This window comes from Peromyscus leucopus, chromosome 8b (assembly GCF_004664715.2).
Source record: "Peromyscus leucopus breed LL Stock chromosome 8b, UCI_PerLeu_2.1, whole genome shotgun sequence".
Classification (NCBI taxonomy): domain Eukaryota; kingdom Metazoa; phylum Chordata; class Mammalia; order Rodentia; family Cricetidae; genus Peromyscus; species Peromyscus leucopus.
Genome location: NC_051086.1, coordinates 35010686 through 35027794, shown reverse-complemented (window position 1 = coordinate 35027794; position 17109 = coordinate 35010686). Strand labels below are relative to the sequence as shown.

Sequence of the window (17109 nt, the reverse complement as noted above, 5' to 3'; positions counted from 1 at the left end):
AACAAGGAGGAAAAAACTCAAAGGCGAGAATATTTAACTTTTCTTCAATATTTATTTAGTCTTTTATTTTTATTTTATGTACATTGGTGTATTGCCTGCATGTATGTATGAGGTTGTCAGACCCCCTGGAACTGGAGTTTACAGACAGCTGTGAGCTGCCATGTGGGTGCTGGGAATTGAACCCGGGTCCTCTGGAAGAGCAGCCTGTGCTCTTACCCACTGAGCCATCTCTCCAGCCAATATTTAACTTTTAACTTAGTCACATTGTGAGTGCACAGCAACAGCTACGGAGTTAGACTTACCTAACAATCCTCAGGGTTACTTTTTTTCCGGGGGTGGGAGGGGTAGGAGGGGTAAGGGGTTGGGGGTGGGGTGAAAGGATGAGACTGCCTCAGGCTGCCCAGGATGGCCACCATTTCACCGTCACCAAGGCTACTTGTAAACTGATCCTTTCCACTACCTGAATGGCGGGATTAGCAGAATGCACCAAGACATCGGGTTCTCGAGGTTACTTTTTTTTTTTTTTTAATTATGTATAAAAGTGTTCTGCTTGCATGTATGTCTGCCCGCCAGAAGAGGGCATCATATCTCATTACAGATGGTTGTGAGCCACCATGTGGTTGCTGGGAATTGAACTCAGAACCTCTGAGCCATCTCTCCAGCCCCCGGAGGTTACTTTTTAAATCAAGAGAATTCAGAGTTTGAAGAAGGATGGATAAGAACAGTGGGAAACTGTAAACCCTTCCTGGTTTCAAGGAAATATATATGGACAGGAGTGGAGAGGTGGATTCCTATTCCCTTCCTCCTTCTAGAGCTAAGAATTCCGCGTCCACTAAAATGTTCGGTACCCCAGACTAACAAATCCTCCCAACTGGAGATAGAAGCTGAGGGTGAGTATTCTGTGACTCGGAAAAGGAGGAGCCTGCAGGGTCTAGGCTTCTGGACCTGCTGCACATCACCACCCAACGACCAGGCACTTCCGGTCCTTTTGCACCGTCCTTGCCACTATCCAAAACCTATAAAGAGTTATCTCAGACTCAAGAAATACCTCCTACGCATGTCTGCACAGTCTCTTCCCCGATCTGAATCATTTTGTAGGTTTCTTTGACAACCAGCAGTCCATTGATATGCTCTAAAATCACACCCCCACATTTCTTTAGAAATACAATTATGCCGCAAACGCAGGCAAATTCAGATTTCAATTTCCTTAGTTCTGTGCAGTCTTTAAGGCTTGGCCAACTTATTCCATTCTCATCTCCGTATGGATTTTAAGTACAGAAATCCCACTAGCAGGAACAGGCTACTGGTCCCAATGCCCGTGAGCCCACCTCACTGGCGCCGGCCTTAGCATTCAAAGCTGTTTATTATTATTATTGTAAGTCTACGCGACCTTCTCAGTACCTGCCCCACGTCCCAGAGTTGCTAAGTCACTTGAAACAGAGAATTAAATCCAGGTTTTTGTTTTTTTTTTTTTGTTCCGTTTTAAAGACTTAGAACGCAAGCGGCTCCTTCCACAACGTCTCCTTAGGCTAAATCCCTGTACTTGGGACCCAAAGGACAAGGTATGACTCGAGGTGTCAAGCCCTGAAACTCAACGACCTGCCTCGTTAGACCCCAAAACCGAGAGCCGGGCGGCGCTGTCACGTGACCCGTTCTACCGGCGTCACAGGGACACGTGGTTCTAGAGACTTCGCTCCCTCCCCCTCGGGGGGGTGGATTGTTGACAACGCCGCCGGCGGTCACGTGACCTGACGTCACCCCCCCCCGCCTCCTTTTCCCTGAAATCTCAGGCTCCGGATGCGCCCGTCTCTTCCCGTCCGGCCGAATCTGAAACTAGCGACGGGCGTGGGGGGCGGGCGGACGGGGCGGGGGGGGGAGCAGGCAAGGTCGAGTGTGGCCCGCGGCGGCCCGGGGCCTGCCGCGTCCGGCGGGAGCAGGCAGCGGACGGCCCGCTCCGCCCCGCAGCCAACCAGCCCGGAAGCCGGCCCCTGGCGCGGGCCGGGGCCGCGCGCGCGCCCGCTCGCCCCGCCCCCTCCCCCTCCTCCCGCGGTGGTACTGGCGGAGGGCGGAGGGATCCGGAGGCGGCGGAGGGAGACGTCATTGCAGGGTTGTTTGTGCAGTCTCGGCGGCGGCGGCGGCGACCCACAGTGATTCGGCCGCTGTGCCGGGGGGTGGGGGGGCCGAACGGGACTCTTTTCTTTCAGACTGACCGCGGGGCAGCTGCGGAGCATGTCGACCCCGGCCCGTAGGAGGCTCATGCGGGATTTCAAGCGGTAAGGGCCCTCGCCTTCGTCCACCATGACGGTCCCCTTCCCGAATCCGCGGGACTGCAGGGAGGGAGGGGACCCGGGACATCTTCCCCTGGTGACCCTGAGGAGGCGGACTGTGGGCCTGCGGGAGCCGCGGCAGCCCCGGCTTACCCGCGGCTCCCACTCCCTTGCCTGGTACCTCCCTTTGAGTAAAGATGGTCGGGAAGACTGCCTCCTGCCCTCCCCCCGCACCCAAAGTAGGAAGGTGGCCATCGCTGGGCCTGGGTGTCCCAAGGCCCACCTCGGCCAGCTGCCGACGCCTCATCTCCCGCCTCTGCACCCTGCGGCGTCCCCTCCCCAGCCGGTGCGAGGGAGCTCCGCCTGAGGCTCGGGCCTCGCGGGGCCGAGCCGTCCAGCTTTGTTACAGCGCCCCGCCGCCTCCGGTTTGGAGCCGGGTTCCCGGGTTCGGGTGAACGCTGTCCCACGTCCCTTCCCTTTCTGCAGTGATGAGGGTGGGGTCTGCTGCGCGAGGTCCGGAGGTAGTTAGCCCATCCCCCCGAAACCCGACTCTGCCCCCGCCCACCTGGAAGGACCTTGAGAACTGGCTCGGGAAACCTGGACCGGGAGATGGCCACTCGGTGCTGCCAGTGCCTTCTGGAGCTGAGATCTGGCCGCGGAATAAAGGCCTATCTATAGCCTCCCCAGCCTGGAAAAATGCCTTCCCTCAGCCGGGAGCTAATCTGATACTCCACCTGGGCCTCCTTTTGGAAAATACGGGTTTGTTAGGAAATACGGGGCTTGGAGGAAGAAAATGACCTCTCCCCTCCTCTTCCAGTTCTTTATTTCCTTGGAAACGTACAAGTGCAGACACAGTACCTGAAGTCCAGCGTCGAGATAGTCTTAAGTTTTCTTTTCTGGTGCAGACCTGCCGTGATTGAGACAGATCTGTACTAGAAAAACTTAGATTTGCCGCTCAGGAAGTAATCTCTTAACTTGGCCATGATAGAGTCCCGTGTGAGGCCTTTGGAAGCCATTGTCTTGCACCCTGGACAACTTCATCGTTTAATTCATTCGTTGCGGCTTTTAGCCACTAAAAAGTGGGGAGACAAGCAGTAAGTAGTTCCTGTCAGCCCTGTCAGCGGCCTAATCTGCTTGATGTTGACCAAACAGTACACATCTTATGTGTACTGATTGCCAAATGCCCTACCACCTGGAAATAACATTTCTGTGTGTTAAATGGAGAGGGTTTTTTGTTTTTTTGTTTTACTCTGGCAGGCAAGGATGCCCTTTTTTGGTGCAAAAGTCACCCAAGGCCTGAAGTCACTATATTTGATTAGCTCCGAGACCGAAATGCAAATAAATCTTCCCAGTTACATCTATTGTTACCTCTTGTTCGTTTTTTGCAATTCCTGTACTTGCTTCTGAGTTGAAGACACAATGCCTTCGGTGGGTTTCCAAGGGTCTTCAGGTTACAAGAATTTGGTGATGGCATCTGTTGGAAGCTTTGTATGAAGTCTCCTGGTCTGAGAGGTAGATCTAGCCTTCGAACAGCTTTTAAAATAGAGGCTGCCGGAAAAGCTAGCTGGAGCTTCTGGCCACTTTGGAAAGTCACTGTCTGAAGCATAAAGCAAAACTTGCTTTCCGATTGAATTGAATGTGAGTTTTAGTCGTTTACAGTATACAGAGATTTACTACGTTTTTATATTGTGCAGTGTCTGTGCTTAGAACTGGTGAGGCTTGCATGATTAAGGTAGGAAGGTTGGAGGTTTTCTCTTTTGTTATGTTTTTGTTTTTCAAGACGGTTTCTCTGTGTAGCCTTGCCTGTCCTGGAATTCACTCTGTAGACCAGGCTGGCCTCCAACTCACAAGATGTCCACCTGCCTCTGCCTCCCAAGCGCTGGCTTTAAAGACCTGCACCACCACTGCCCAGAAGTTGCTGATTCTCTAGCAGTCATTTTTACTGATGAGATTGTAAACCTTTAATGGGTTAAGAGTGCAGTCTGAAAATAGGAGTTCTTCAAGAGAGAGTATCTTAAATTTTGCTGTTTGAAGAGAGATGATCTCTTAGGCCTTTGGACTTAGAGATCACTTGTAGTATTACTAAATGTGTTAACCTGGTTGATTGATTTAATGTGGTTCATTCCAGCTCCAGCATTAACAAGAAAGTCCATCTAGTCATTCTCTCAGAATAGAGTCAGTAGAATTTGACCTCACTAATAACCTTTATGTTCAACTCTGAAAGTGACCACTCTGGATTTCTAGATTGCAGGAGGACCCACCTGTGGGGGTCAGTGGTGCACCGTCTGAAAACAACATCATGCAGTGGAACGCAGTTATATTTGGGTGAGTTGAAATAGTTACCGGGTGATAGGTGTGTGGGGACTCCTTCAGAAAAGTAAGTATATAAGCACTGAGGAAAGAGGTGGAGGTAGAATCTGAAGCTCCCTGGACAGGGTTGGGGGTGGGGTGGGGATGTGCCACTTTGGAGAAGCTGAGGATTGAACCAAGGGCCCCATGTGTGCTTGCTCATAGTGCTCCACCACTAAGCTGCACACCCAACCCCTCAAACATTTTATTGAGTCTAGGACAGTTACATAAAATTGATTTGCTTCTTGCTGTTATATATAGTTTTATTTGATTTTTCTTTCATTGAGCCAGGATGTTGAAATGTTGCCCAGGGTGATTTTGAACTGGGCTGCAGGGATCCTCCTGTTTTAGGCCTTCCAGTAGCTGGGATTGTGGGAGTATGACTATGGTTTTCCAGCCACTCCAGGTATTTGATAAAAACTCGAGCTCAAAGGCTTTGACTGAACCCGATTGGTAGAATGCTTGCCTACCATGCATATGGCCCTGGGTTTGATCCCCAGCACTAAAAAAAATAAGTAAATATTTTAAGTTAAATAAAGGAGATGAAATAAATTATCTCATGCAAAATGTGCCATGCAAGTAAGTTCTTGTGTGCGTGCTGTCAGAGCTGTAAAAAGGCTTGGAACCAAAATAATGAGAACTTTGCTGTGACAAGAATTTCAGCTAAAAATCATCTGTGTACGAATGGAAGTAGTTTACTTTGGGTAATGGTGGGATTGAACCGGAGCTCGTTCCACATTGTAGGCAGGTGTTCCATCGCCAAGCCACACTCAACCCTTTTAAAATTTGATTTTGAGGTGGACTGTTGGCAAGGGTTGGGGCAGCCCTTTGATTAAGCACTTGGAGAATAAGGTCCAGGCTGCCTAATGGGGCCCTGTCTCACAAAAACAAAACAAAAATGCAAAAAGATCTCCATGAATTTCCCAAATTGTCCTCAAACTTAGGATCCTCTTGCTTCAACCTCCCCAGTGCTGGAATCATAGGCAAGGACCACCATACTTAATACTTCCTTAAATCCTTGTTTATTATTATTTCTTCGTGTGAGGGTGTATGTGACTGTGCGTATGACTGCGTGAGTGAGTGTAGGTCCCTGTAACCCACAGTACTCAAGGTAAAGGGAAGATGGCAACTGCTAAGTCGCTTCTCCCCTCCATCATGGGTTCCAGGGAGAGTGAGGCAAACACTTTTACTTGCTGGACCGTCTTGCTAGACCTTTTTTATTTAAAACTTAAAAATTTGTTTTTGATTATGTGTGTCTGTTGATATATGAGATTGGTCCCACAGCTGAGTTTGCCACTACAGCTGGCTGTGGTATTTTACAGTCAGTCTAGGTAATTGATTAATAACTAGGGTTTGGGCCAGGCGGTGGTGCGTCATGCCTTTAAACCCTGCACTTGGAAGGCAGAGGCAGGCAGATTTCTGTGAGTTCGAGGCCAGCCTGGTCTACAAAGAGAGTTTCAGGACATCCAGGGGTACACAGAGAAACCCTGTCTCAAAAAAACCAAAACCAAAACCCTAGGGTTTGAAGGGGGTGCTGTGGAATACAGGCAGGTGGCGGAGTCAGCTCTGAAGCCGTAGTTTAAGTTGTGCGCTGCCTGATGAGGGTGCTGGGAACTCGTGTAAGAGTTTCAATCACTGAACCAGCTTAGAAGAGTCTACTTTTTGCTTTTTCAAGACAGGATTTCTCCATGTAGTTTTGGTGCTGGTCCTGGATCTCGCTCTGTAGACCAGGCTGGCCTCGAACTCATAGAGATCTGCCTGGCTCTGCCTCCTGAGTGCTGGGATTAAAGGCGTGTGGTGCCGCCGCCGCCGCCCGGCAGAAGAGTCTACATTTAAAGTCTCCTGGCAGACTGGGAGCGTAGCTCAGTTGGTGGAGTGTTTGCCTAGCCTTCTCGAGGCCTTAGTTTGGGCATCTGTAATCATACACCTTGGAAGGATGAGGCAGAAGGGTCACAAAAGCCAACGTAGGCTATTTAGCAAGACCTTGTCTCAAGAAAATAAAAAATAGTTAGGTGTTCTGGTTCATACTTATTAATCCTAGCACTCAGGAGTCTGAGGCAGGGGGGTTGCTGCAGGGTCAAGCCAGGCTGGGCTGTGACACCCAGTTTTTGTTTTTTGGTTTTTTTTTTCCTGTGTATGTTATACCATCCCTTTTTTTAAATTCTAGTTTGAGACGGCGTCTTGCCAAGTTGCTCAGGCAGGCCTCATACAAGTTGCTCAGGCAGGCCTCATACTATTCATATATGCCAGGCAGGCCTCAAACTTGACATCCTCCTGCTTCAGTCTCCTGAGTATCTGGGATTACAAGTGTGTGGCACCATGTCCACTTGTATACTGTTGTTTTGGGTGGTGGTGGTGGTTTTTGGTTTTGGTTTTTTGAGATGGTTTCTTTGTATAGTCCTGGCTGTCCTGGAACTCATTCTGTAGACCAGGCTGACCTTGAACTCAGAGACCTAGCTGCACTGTATTATTATTTTCGGAGCAAAATCATAGACAGTTTTGTTGAGTAAAATTACCCTTGGCGGGGTGGGGGATGGATGAATGGACTTGAACATTCAAAGTCATCTCTGCTCTATCACTGAAAAGCTAAGGCTGTGCTTTGGCCTAAGCGGCAGTTTGTGCAGCTCTCCAGGTGACCGGGTGACCGCAGCCTTTCTAGTTTCCCAGTTACCCTTCCCCCTTGAGAAAGAAAAGGCAGAGTAAAAAATGGTTTAATCGGAAATCTTCTTGTTTTCAGACCAGAAGGGACACCCTTTGAAGATGGTGAGTAATTCTTAATTATTTTCTATATGATATTAAAAGGTGCTTTTAAGTCAGAGTCAAACACCAGCACACCTATTTGAAGTCAGGTTTTACTCTTAATAAACTCCATGGACACTAAGCAAGTGAATGAAAATTTGTAGTTGACAAGGATCCTTTTTGCAGATCAGCTTGAACATCTCTGTCACCAGTTTCCTGTCGAGCATGATTTGCTGTAGAGCTGTAGGACTAGGTAGTGGGTCTGTGTTAGGAGTAGTTTATGTTTGGGCAGCCTAGCAGAAGGGGTTCTTGAGGTTATACCAAGAGGATAATTGTAGTTTTCTACTTACTGCCTACATGATAGTGGTCTTGTGATAAAAGTTTTTCTTTTTGTCTTTTTTCCCCAGTGCTAGGAATCAGACCCAGAGCTTTGTGTGTTCTAAACACGCTCTCCCCGGTCCTGAGTCCATAGCTCCAGTAGCTTCCCTACTTAGCATGTGACACCTGAGCATTCTGCACAGTCGTTTGCATCTCAGGTTGGGTCTGTCTAACAGGAGCCAGGGAAATGGGAGAACAGTTCTAATTTCTAATCATAATTAAGTTTATTAAATTGGTTTTAAGCAGGTGCTGCAAGATTTTTCCTAATTACAGTAGATTTTAAGAAATTAAACAGCTTTGCTGTAATTATCACGTGACTTCTATTTATCTATTAACATATTTGACAGAATAACTACTGTGAACTGTTAGTCAAGGGATAACCTGAAAGCCTAATGAGCAAGTGGTACTGTGCTTCGAAATATTACCTGTTGAGTAATGAGGCCGATCTGGTCATAAGTCTTAGACAGAAATCCTGTAGAATAATCCAGATCTGTGTTCGAGGTGGATCTCATTCTGTTGGCCTGGACTCACAGAAAATCCTGCTTCTGCCTTCTAAGTGCTGGGATTATCCTCTTTTTTTACTAAACATGTATGCATCTGTTAGAGACACATGCCACACTCGTCACACTTATTTCTAGGTAGTTATAAGGAATCCAAGGAGGTATTGAATGACTATAGCAGATTTTTTTTAGCTATCTCAGGACTTCTCACTTGTGTTCGATCCACAAATCCTTCAGGCTGTCTGAGTCCCCTTTCAGGAGATCATGTGACCGTCTTGATAACAGTGCTTGTTGACCTTCGCAAGTACAGAAGTAATCTAAGCTAGGTCTCTACCTAAGTAATCGAGCATCTAAGAACAAGTTGAGACCTTGACCCAATTATACTAACAGTCGCTGTGTTCTCTGCGTGTTAAAATGTCTTGGCGACAGTTGGAATTGCTAGTGTCATTCAATTTGGACTCTCGGTCTGCTCCTTGGTGTTGTGTGTGACGAAGGGACATGACAAAAGCACTTGTGCACTTGGGAGTCGGTTACAGCGTGGGCTCCTGGTTTGTCATGGAGATCTTCACTTGGAAGAAAGACTGACAGGCCTGGGAAGGAGCTGGGTGGTGGAGTGTGTGCCTGGTGTGGCCTTGCTCTAGTCTAGCATTGTCAGAGAAGGACCAAAGCAAAACCAAACTGTATCCAGAATGCAGCAGGGTTGAATATAACTGAGCACAGAACGTTTATGGATAAGATTGTAGATGCTCCATTGCAACAAACCTTTAAACAGATCTCGTGCCATAGCAAGCCAGTCTAGTTATCCAAAGGGCTGTGAAAATTTTCAGTTACATATTCTGTGAGGCCAGATTTTGTTCATGTACTATACTTCAATCAAACAACAGATTGCAACAGATTGCGTGTAGATAGGAGAACCCAGCTGTCTTCTTTAAACTAAGCCTTAAAGAGAATTGTAAAAATGAAGAATAATGATGGACCTGTCACTAGCATGTCTTTAAGTAGATTATTTAGCACATCTCTTAAGTATATTATAATTTAGGTTAATATATAGTAAGGCTCAGTCACTTTTTTATGAATTCTCGGATTTTCTCAGTTACTCTGTCTTGATAGCTGGAGAATGACCCCAAGTGTGTCAGGCTAGCTCTTCACTGAGCTGACACTGCTCCAGCCCCTTTCTACTTTGAGACAAGGGTATTGCAGAGTTGCTCACACTGACCCAGAACTTGAGATCCTCTTGTCTCAGCTGCCTGAATAGCTGGGGTTCCGGTTCCCATGCACCCCACCCCAGGCCTTGTACCCACTCACTAGGCAGTGTTCTGCCACCGACTATGTCCCCAGCTGTCAAATGACAATTTCTAGTACAAGGACAAGGAGATACCATCAGTGTCTTATTGGAGGCAGTAGATACAGAAACACAAGGGCTGGTTGTTGAAATCTCGGAGAGTTTTGCAGCCGCTATTTTAATTAAATGCTGCTTTTAAAAACAACATTTTAGCTGGGCGGTGGTGGCATATGCCTTCACTCCCAGCACTCAGGAGGCAGAGGCAGGTGGATCTCTGTGAGTTCAAGGCCAACATGGTCTACAGTTACAGAGTGAGTTCCAGGACAGACAGGGCTGTTACACAGAGAAACCCTGTTTCGAAAAACCAACATTCTAGAAATCAGAAAGTGGTAATAATTGAACCACAAAAACTTTTTCTAATTGTTCTGCCACTCAATACTATCTGGCTCTTAGAATTCTTAACGTCTGTTACCATGGTGAGTTATCATAGTGTATGGTGTTCTCTACACCTCGGTTTCATGAATCCACTTCTTGCCCATAGTGGGATTAATACTGCTAAGTGGTCCTGAGACCAAAAAGTTTAAGATTAACCATCCCATGCTTTCGCTTGAAATTGTATTTGGTCCAGCTGTTTTTATAATTGCAAAAATGAAAATGTAAACTTGAAATATGTAAGGGCTTGAGGTGTACATCAGCAAAGAGTGTATGCTTGAGATAGATGTGAGGCCCTTGGTTTAATCCTCAGGATAGTAGTTAAGGCTAACTTCATTAACTGTCTGAGTTACCTCTATTATATGTGCACATAGGAAATAGAACTTAGGTTTGTTTGGCTTGTATCTTTAGCCAAATTTCCCACCAACAGCAACAGCAAAAAGTAAAGAAATGGAGATTGTGTTCCAAATTTATGATGAGTAAAGATATAAACTATCCATTTTGTTTTTAGCGTGTTCAAATGAAGGAAACAGAACTATTTTCCAATAAGCACCCGGGCCTAAGCTGCCCTTTGTCAGGTGGTAGTCAGTTCTTTCAGAATCCTTTGGCATCCTCCATTTAAGCTGTAAAAAAAAACTTTCTAGTTCCTTAAGTGTGAATTTTTAAAATTTTAGTAGTTAGGGTCCAGTTACCTGTCAAAAATGACAGTTGGGACTGGTGAGATGGCTGAGGGTAAAGGAGCTTGCCCCACAAACTGACAGCCTGAGTGACTCCCAGAACTTTGGTAAAGATGGGAGGAAAGAACTGCAGAAGGAAGTTGACCTCTGACCTCCACACACACACACACACACACCCTGGTGTGATGCCCATCTGCACACACCCCCAGTCAGTCAGCGAGCTAGATAGGACCGTTACTACTTCCACACTTGTGTAGAAGCCCATGAAAGTACCTGTCCTCCGAGTGCTTGCCAGCCTCCCTTGTCCACAGTCTACACAGAAGTGTGCTAGATGTTTTACATGCTAAACCGGAGTTCTCCCGGCTAACGTGTGGGTGTGCAAAATCTGATACGGAATTAAGAATTATTTGATGAAGGTGTTTAAAAGTAATGTTTGTCCTTACTGTAATTTGGTTTGTTTTTACCTAGGTACTTTTAAACTAGTCATAGAATTTTCTGAAGAATATCCAAATAAACCACCAACCGTTAGGTTTTTATCCAAAATGTTTCATCCAAATGGTAAGTAGCAGCTTCTTGGATTTTTGTCAGTGATGGGATGAGGGTGTGGGAGGGTTTGTCCCTCCCCTTGGGTAGAGCTTATTCTTACAGTTAGGGCCTGTCTTCAGATCCCACTTCCTTACCCGTGCTAGCCGCAGTTTTGTTGCTACAGTCCCAACAGTTTTCCATGTGTGAGGTAAAGTAATTTGAATAACATCTGAATTAAAAGTAATAGACACCTATTTGCTTAAAGAACAAAAATTCTACCTGAAATTTGGCTCTTAAAAACCACACATGCGCTGCTGGGCGGTGGTGGCACACACCTTTAATCCCAGCACTTGGGAGGCAGAGGCAGGTGGATCTCTGTGAGTTCGAGGCCAGCCTGGTCTACAAAGCGAGTTCCAGAAAGGCACAAAGCTACACAGAGAAACCCTGTCTCGAAAAACCAAAAAGAAAAACACACACACACACACACACACACACACATGCAAGCCAGAGGATGGGCAATAAGTAGTTCAGGGTCAGAGTCAGTTTTGATATAGTCACAGACACAGTAAAACCATCAAAGTGGCCAATTTCCCTTTCTCTTGTGAGATAACAGTCTGGATATTTTGTGTTAATGGGTTCTTTACTGACTTTTCTGCCTACATAAACCTTTTGGTTTGTCTCTTGTGGTTGAACTACATCCCAGCCTTATAACTGTACTTTGTCTCCTTGCTTGAATAATGTTTTACTATGTAGAAATATATTCTGTTTACCTGTTGATCAAAGGATGGACATTTGGATTCAAGTTTCCTTTTAGCATCTCAAAAAATCAAAACTAGTTTAAAACTTTAAAATTATCAAATGCTTCTTTAGGAGGGGGAGGCTATGGGGTGTGACATTTGATTCTGTAGGACAGATGAGAAGTGGCTGACTTATACTTGATTCAGGCCAAAAGATCTGGACTGAGGTTAACCGTTAGTAATACGGAGCACATAGAGAACAAGGTGAGGCCAAAAGGGTAGATACAATTGCCCGGAGATGAACAATATGCATGGAAAGAAGAGAAACCCTAGGATGAAGCCCTGAGGAAAGGCACATGCGCTCCTTAACCCTATTGCTATGGAGAATATCATGGTTCTGGGGTTTTTCGGTTTGGCAATATTGCCAGGAGTAGTGGAGCATGCTTATAATCCCAGCACTTGGGTGGTGGAGAGAGGCAGGAGGCTCAGAAGCTCAGTGCTGTCCTAGGCTCCATAGCAGGCCTGGGCGACGTGAGACTTCCTTCTAAAAGAATGAAGTCCTGTACATTGGCAGTACCTGTAACCTTGGCCTGAGAGGTAGAAGGTGTGTCCCAGGTGGTTAATTTCTGTCTTTTTCTTCCACTTGTGTGTGGCCAGGGGTTGGGGGATGGGGTAAAAGTCAGCTGACAGTCTTAACTGCTAATATTTTGGCCTAATTTTACAAATATTTGTTACTTCATTTACTCAATGTAAGGGTATTTATGTACTTTTTTAAAAAACAAAATACAGAGCCGGGCGTTGGTGGCGCACGCCTTTAATCCCAGCACTCGGGAGGCAGAGGCAGGCGGATCTCTGTGAGTTCGAGGCCAGCCTGGGCTACCAAGTGAGCTCCAGGAAAGGCGCAAAGCTACACAGAGAAACCCTGTCTCGAAAAAAAAAAAAAACAAACAAAAAAAAAAAAAATACAGAACTACTAGATATAATTTTTAGACTTTTTCAGGCAGAGGCAGGCCAGTCTCTATGAGTTCAAGGCCAACCTACATAATGAGTTCCAGGCCAGCCAGGGCTACTTAGTAAGAACCTGTCTACAAACAAAACCTCTTGTTTCCATGACAAACACAGTAGATAGATGCCATTTATAATGTTTAAACTAGTAGTGTTCCTGGAATGTGTCATCATTTACTATTCTTAGGATGCTGGGAACCTAACCCAGGACTTTCATGCTCCACCTCCAGGCAGGATTGTGCTGTTGTTTAGCCAGACACCTTTTTTTTTTTGGACCATAAGGGAGTTTACTGTTCCTACAAATAAATCTGTTATGTATTCTTAATAATCTCCTGAGAATAATCTCTAGGAGTAGGGTTTTTAAGAGTTCTGTTTGAGACTTAAGCATGGTGTAGTTTTGTGTGGGGGCTGGGGAGTCAGTCACTCTACCACTGAGCTACAACCTTGGACCTGAAATGGAGTGATTAATATATGTTGTGCTTTGAAAAAGTCTCTCCCTTGGCCTTCTGGAGTGAGACAGACATGACTTTTAAGAACAAGTCTCCCCATAAGATGGAAGGGAAGAGATTAGAATGTGTGACTTGGTCAGGTAATGTGTGTGTTGACAAGTTTTCTTAACTAGGATGTGAGTTGATGGTGTAACTAATTCAGTGTTGTCTTTGCAGTGTATGCTGATGGTAGCATATGTTTAGATATCCTGCAGAATCGATGGAGTCCCACATACGATGTCTCTTCCATCTTAACTTCAATTCAGGTACGTGTCTGTAATTCTGTGGGACAGAACCAGTTACTTAGAGCTATCTAGCGACCAAGGACACAAACCCCCAGCCAGCATCCAGGAGCTAGTGCAGCGCTCAGACAGGAACCCTGGACTCAGCGGCACTTGGTTAGTTGACATCAGAGGTCTAATCCACAACCTGTTTCCTATGGAGGTCAGGGTGGTATCTCTTGTTGCCTAGGCTGACCCAGGGATGACTTATAACCTCTGATCCTCCGGCCTCTCTCCCGAGTGCTGCAGGTACAGGCCTATGTGCTACCACTCCTAGTAAGTCACAACTGTTCCCTGATCATGTGCTACACATTCTCACAGGTCAGACTTACTCATGTTCACATGGTATCTGTGGAGAAGTAAAGATGATTGCTTAGAAAACCATAGGGACCTTTAGGAACTGCCGAGTCAAAGAACCATGGCCTGTTTTGTCCCATCCAGGAAAGTGTGTGTATAAAAGAGGGGCAGGAACTGTTTGCCAGTGAGTCTTGGGAGACTGTTGTAGCTGTGCTGATTTGAGAATAGCACAAAATGTTTCAATTTATGTCCATCTTTGTGAGTCTTTTACTCTACTGTTCGTTCTGCTCATCTCTAGAGAATGTCATTATGCTGTTTTGTACTGTGTCATTGACCCTTACTCATACCTGCTTCCCCACTACTTGTCTGTCCTGCTCACTGTCCATCTGTCCCATCCCTGTATGTTGTGTCCTCCTCCCCCATAGCCCTCTGCCGTAATCCACTTCCCGTTCCCATGTTCCATGTCTTTAAAGGTCTAGTCCCCACAGAAGAGCAGCTGTTCCCTTAGTTACTGGTCACTCTCTGCTCTTCCCTCCCACCCCGATCACCTTTCTATTCCATTCCCTCCCTGCTGAACATACATGTTTTATGTATCAGAGGAGCAAGCCTGCCTACAGAATGGCTGAGTAACCTAAACCATAATGTTTAGGCCTGGGGTGTGGTTAGGAGTAAATTGGTCACCTAGCATGCTGGAGACTTGAGCACCACCAAAAAAATGTTAGGAGCAGTAAAAATTATATGAAAATAACAATTACTAAGGTATTTACAAGCATTATAGTTTAACCAAATGAAGCTGTTTATTTCCTGGTAAGGAAGTTCTTATTCGCTAATGAACATTGTTCTTGGCTGATTTCCTTGAAATGGGAGGTCTCATTTCAGGCAGCTTGGAATTGTTTTGGAAACTAGAGTTCTTTAGCAGCAGAAACCTGTTCATGCCATTTCTGAAGGTTTTGAGACCTAAAAGATGACATAGGAACTTCCAAATAATTCTGTGTTTTGAGTAAATTTTTTGTCCTCATCTGAGCCCTATTAATATAACACATAACTGGAAAGCATTTTCTTCTCTCTTCTAGTCTCTGTTGGATGAACCGAATCCAAACAGTCCAGCGAATAGCCAAGCAGCACAGCTTTATCAGGAAAACAAACGGGAATATGAGAAGAGAGTTTCGGCCATTGTTGAGCAAAGCTGGAATGATTCCTAATAGACACCTGGTCTGTTCATCTTTTCATCGTTGTTGTGTATAATTTACCTCCCAGTAGAAAGGCTAGCAAGTTTTAAGTGCCACGGGTTTTAAGGATTCTGCAGAGAAAAAAGAAAAAGTCCTTCAGTTTAGAACCTACAAAAGCTTGTGTATCTTGATTAATGTACTTTTTATTGCATGGTGTGAACTAAGTTATTGCTGCATAAATTTGTAATATATCCTGTTTGTATTTTTTTCCAAGTGTATAATGTTGGTGTGGAGTTTTCATGACAGAATATACACATTTTGTAAATCTGTACTTTTTTCAAATATTGAATGCCTTATTTTTGAATTCTTTAGATTTTTAAATTGGAGAAAAGCACTTAAAGTTTTTTATATATGAATATTACATGTAAAGCTGTTAAAATACATAACTTCAGTGCAAGAGACTTTGTCACTTATTTCCTTATCTGTGCAGGAGGGACTGAGAAGTCTCTAGCTCTCCGCCAGGTGAGAGCTTCATTTCCAACTGCAGAAGAGCATACTTCTAGTTTATCAAGAAAGTCTGCAAATTTGAATCTAAACCAATTCTGATCTCCGGCTTTATTTTGAATGTACTTATGTTAGTTCAGTTGAGTAATTATAGACTTACTGGTCTGATTCTGTCCAGCTCTGTATTTGGGCCACTTGTTAACGTGCGTTTCTCATGTTAAACTGTACCTATTGTGACTTCACAATTGGCACCTCGACCACGAGCAGAGCTGATTTTCTCTGCTGCGTGGCAGCACCTTCACAGGCTTTTGATTAAGAAGAGAGTAAATCCGTCATCATTTACTAAATGCCGTGCCACAGTATTAGCAATGGCCGGTTGCGTTGGTTTGAGCAAGGCAGATATTTGGAAGGAATCTTGGTGTGACTTGAATATTTGCAAACTACCTTTTAATGCCGCTGCGCACTACCTGTTTATTCTGGAACTGTTGAGCACCAGGGCCTGCCGAGTCGCTTCTCCCCTCCTCAGTTGTATACCAGTTGTACTGCATCTTAGTTTACTGGATAGAGTTAAAACACAGTATTGTAGAAAGCTACTACAAAGCTATCCTATGCCTTCAACTAGTATAGAAAATGGAAAATATACCAGTAAATTCTGTTGAACCACTTGTGTAGTCTCTCTGGTAGTTGGAACAGCTATTGCAGTGAGCCTGAGTCTCTTGTCATCCATACCAGCCTTCGAGAGACATGCTCTGGAGCCTCGCTCTTGGAAAGTTGGGTGGCAGAATGACCATGGCTTCCTCTTACGAGCCAAGTGTAAAGCTGGGATGGATAAGAACTGGTACTTCCTATAGAAGTTACAATCCGAGGGGCTCAGTGGGTAACAGGTGTACTGTTTTTGCAGGAACCCGAGCTTGTCTCCCTGCGCCCACCTCAGACAGCCCCAGCTGCCTGTAACTCCAGCTCGGGGAGGATCCAAAGCTTCTGGCCTCCTCAGAAACTAGCAGTCACGCACACAAATGCACACCTAATGAAAATTCCTACAAAAAATTCAAGCTATTAAGCAGAGCATGGTGGCACATATCCTCAGGAGGCTGGGGAAGGATCATGGGTTTGAGCCTGATCTACATAGTGAGTTCCAGGCCACTCAGGGCTACATAGTGAGACCCATGTGTGATACTTCTGTTTAGCTCTAAAACAAATTCTTTCCCTCCGGTGACCTGGACAGTAAATAAGCAATACCTGTGAAGCACTCTCCTGTTTAGCTAAAGACTATCCTGGATAGTGCGTCAGCACCAGATTTATTCTCTTTCGGTTTTTGGTTTTTCTGAGACAGGGTTTCTCTGTGTAGTTTTGGTGCCTGTCCTGGAACCTACTCTGTAGCCCAGGCTGGCCTCAAACTCACAGAGATGCACCTGCCTCTGCCTCCCAAGTCCTGGGATCAAAGGCAAATGCCACCATGGCCTGGTTGATAAGTTTTTA

At 45.5% G+C, this 17109-nt stretch overlaps 1 protein-coding gene across 1 annotated transcript; it reads left to right on the top strand.

The window, feature by feature from the left end:
- Nucleotides 1–402: 402 nt before the first annotated feature.
- Ube2b (ubiquitin conjugating enzyme E2 B) lies at nt 403–16293 on the top strand. The gene is made up of 7 exons (XM_028857243.2): nt 403–507; nt 2205–2273; nt 4512–4592; nt 7354–7379; nt 11093–11182; nt 13557–13645; nt 15031–16293. Exons 1-7 carry the CDS (start codon nt 482–484, stop codon nt 15157–15159), a joined length of 510 nt encoding a protein of 169 aa, XP_028713076.2. The 5' UTR covers nt 403–481; the 3' UTR covers nt 15160–16293.
- The last annotated feature ends 816 nt before the right edge of the window (nt 16294–17109 follow it).

Bases quoted from the DNA above. Each gene is read 5' to 3' on its own strand.
- Ube2b (XM_028857243.2), top strand. From the start codon at position 482: ATGCACCAAGACATCGGGTTCTCGAG. The intron at 4,593-7,353 runs GTGAGTTGAAAT...TCTTGTTTTCAG, and splicing joins TGGAACGCAGTTATATTTGG to ACCAGAAGGGACACCCTTTG. The intron at 13,646-15,030 runs GTACGTGTCTGT...TCTCTCTTCTAG, and splicing joins CCATCTTAACTTCAATTCAG to TCTCTGTTGGATGAACCGAA.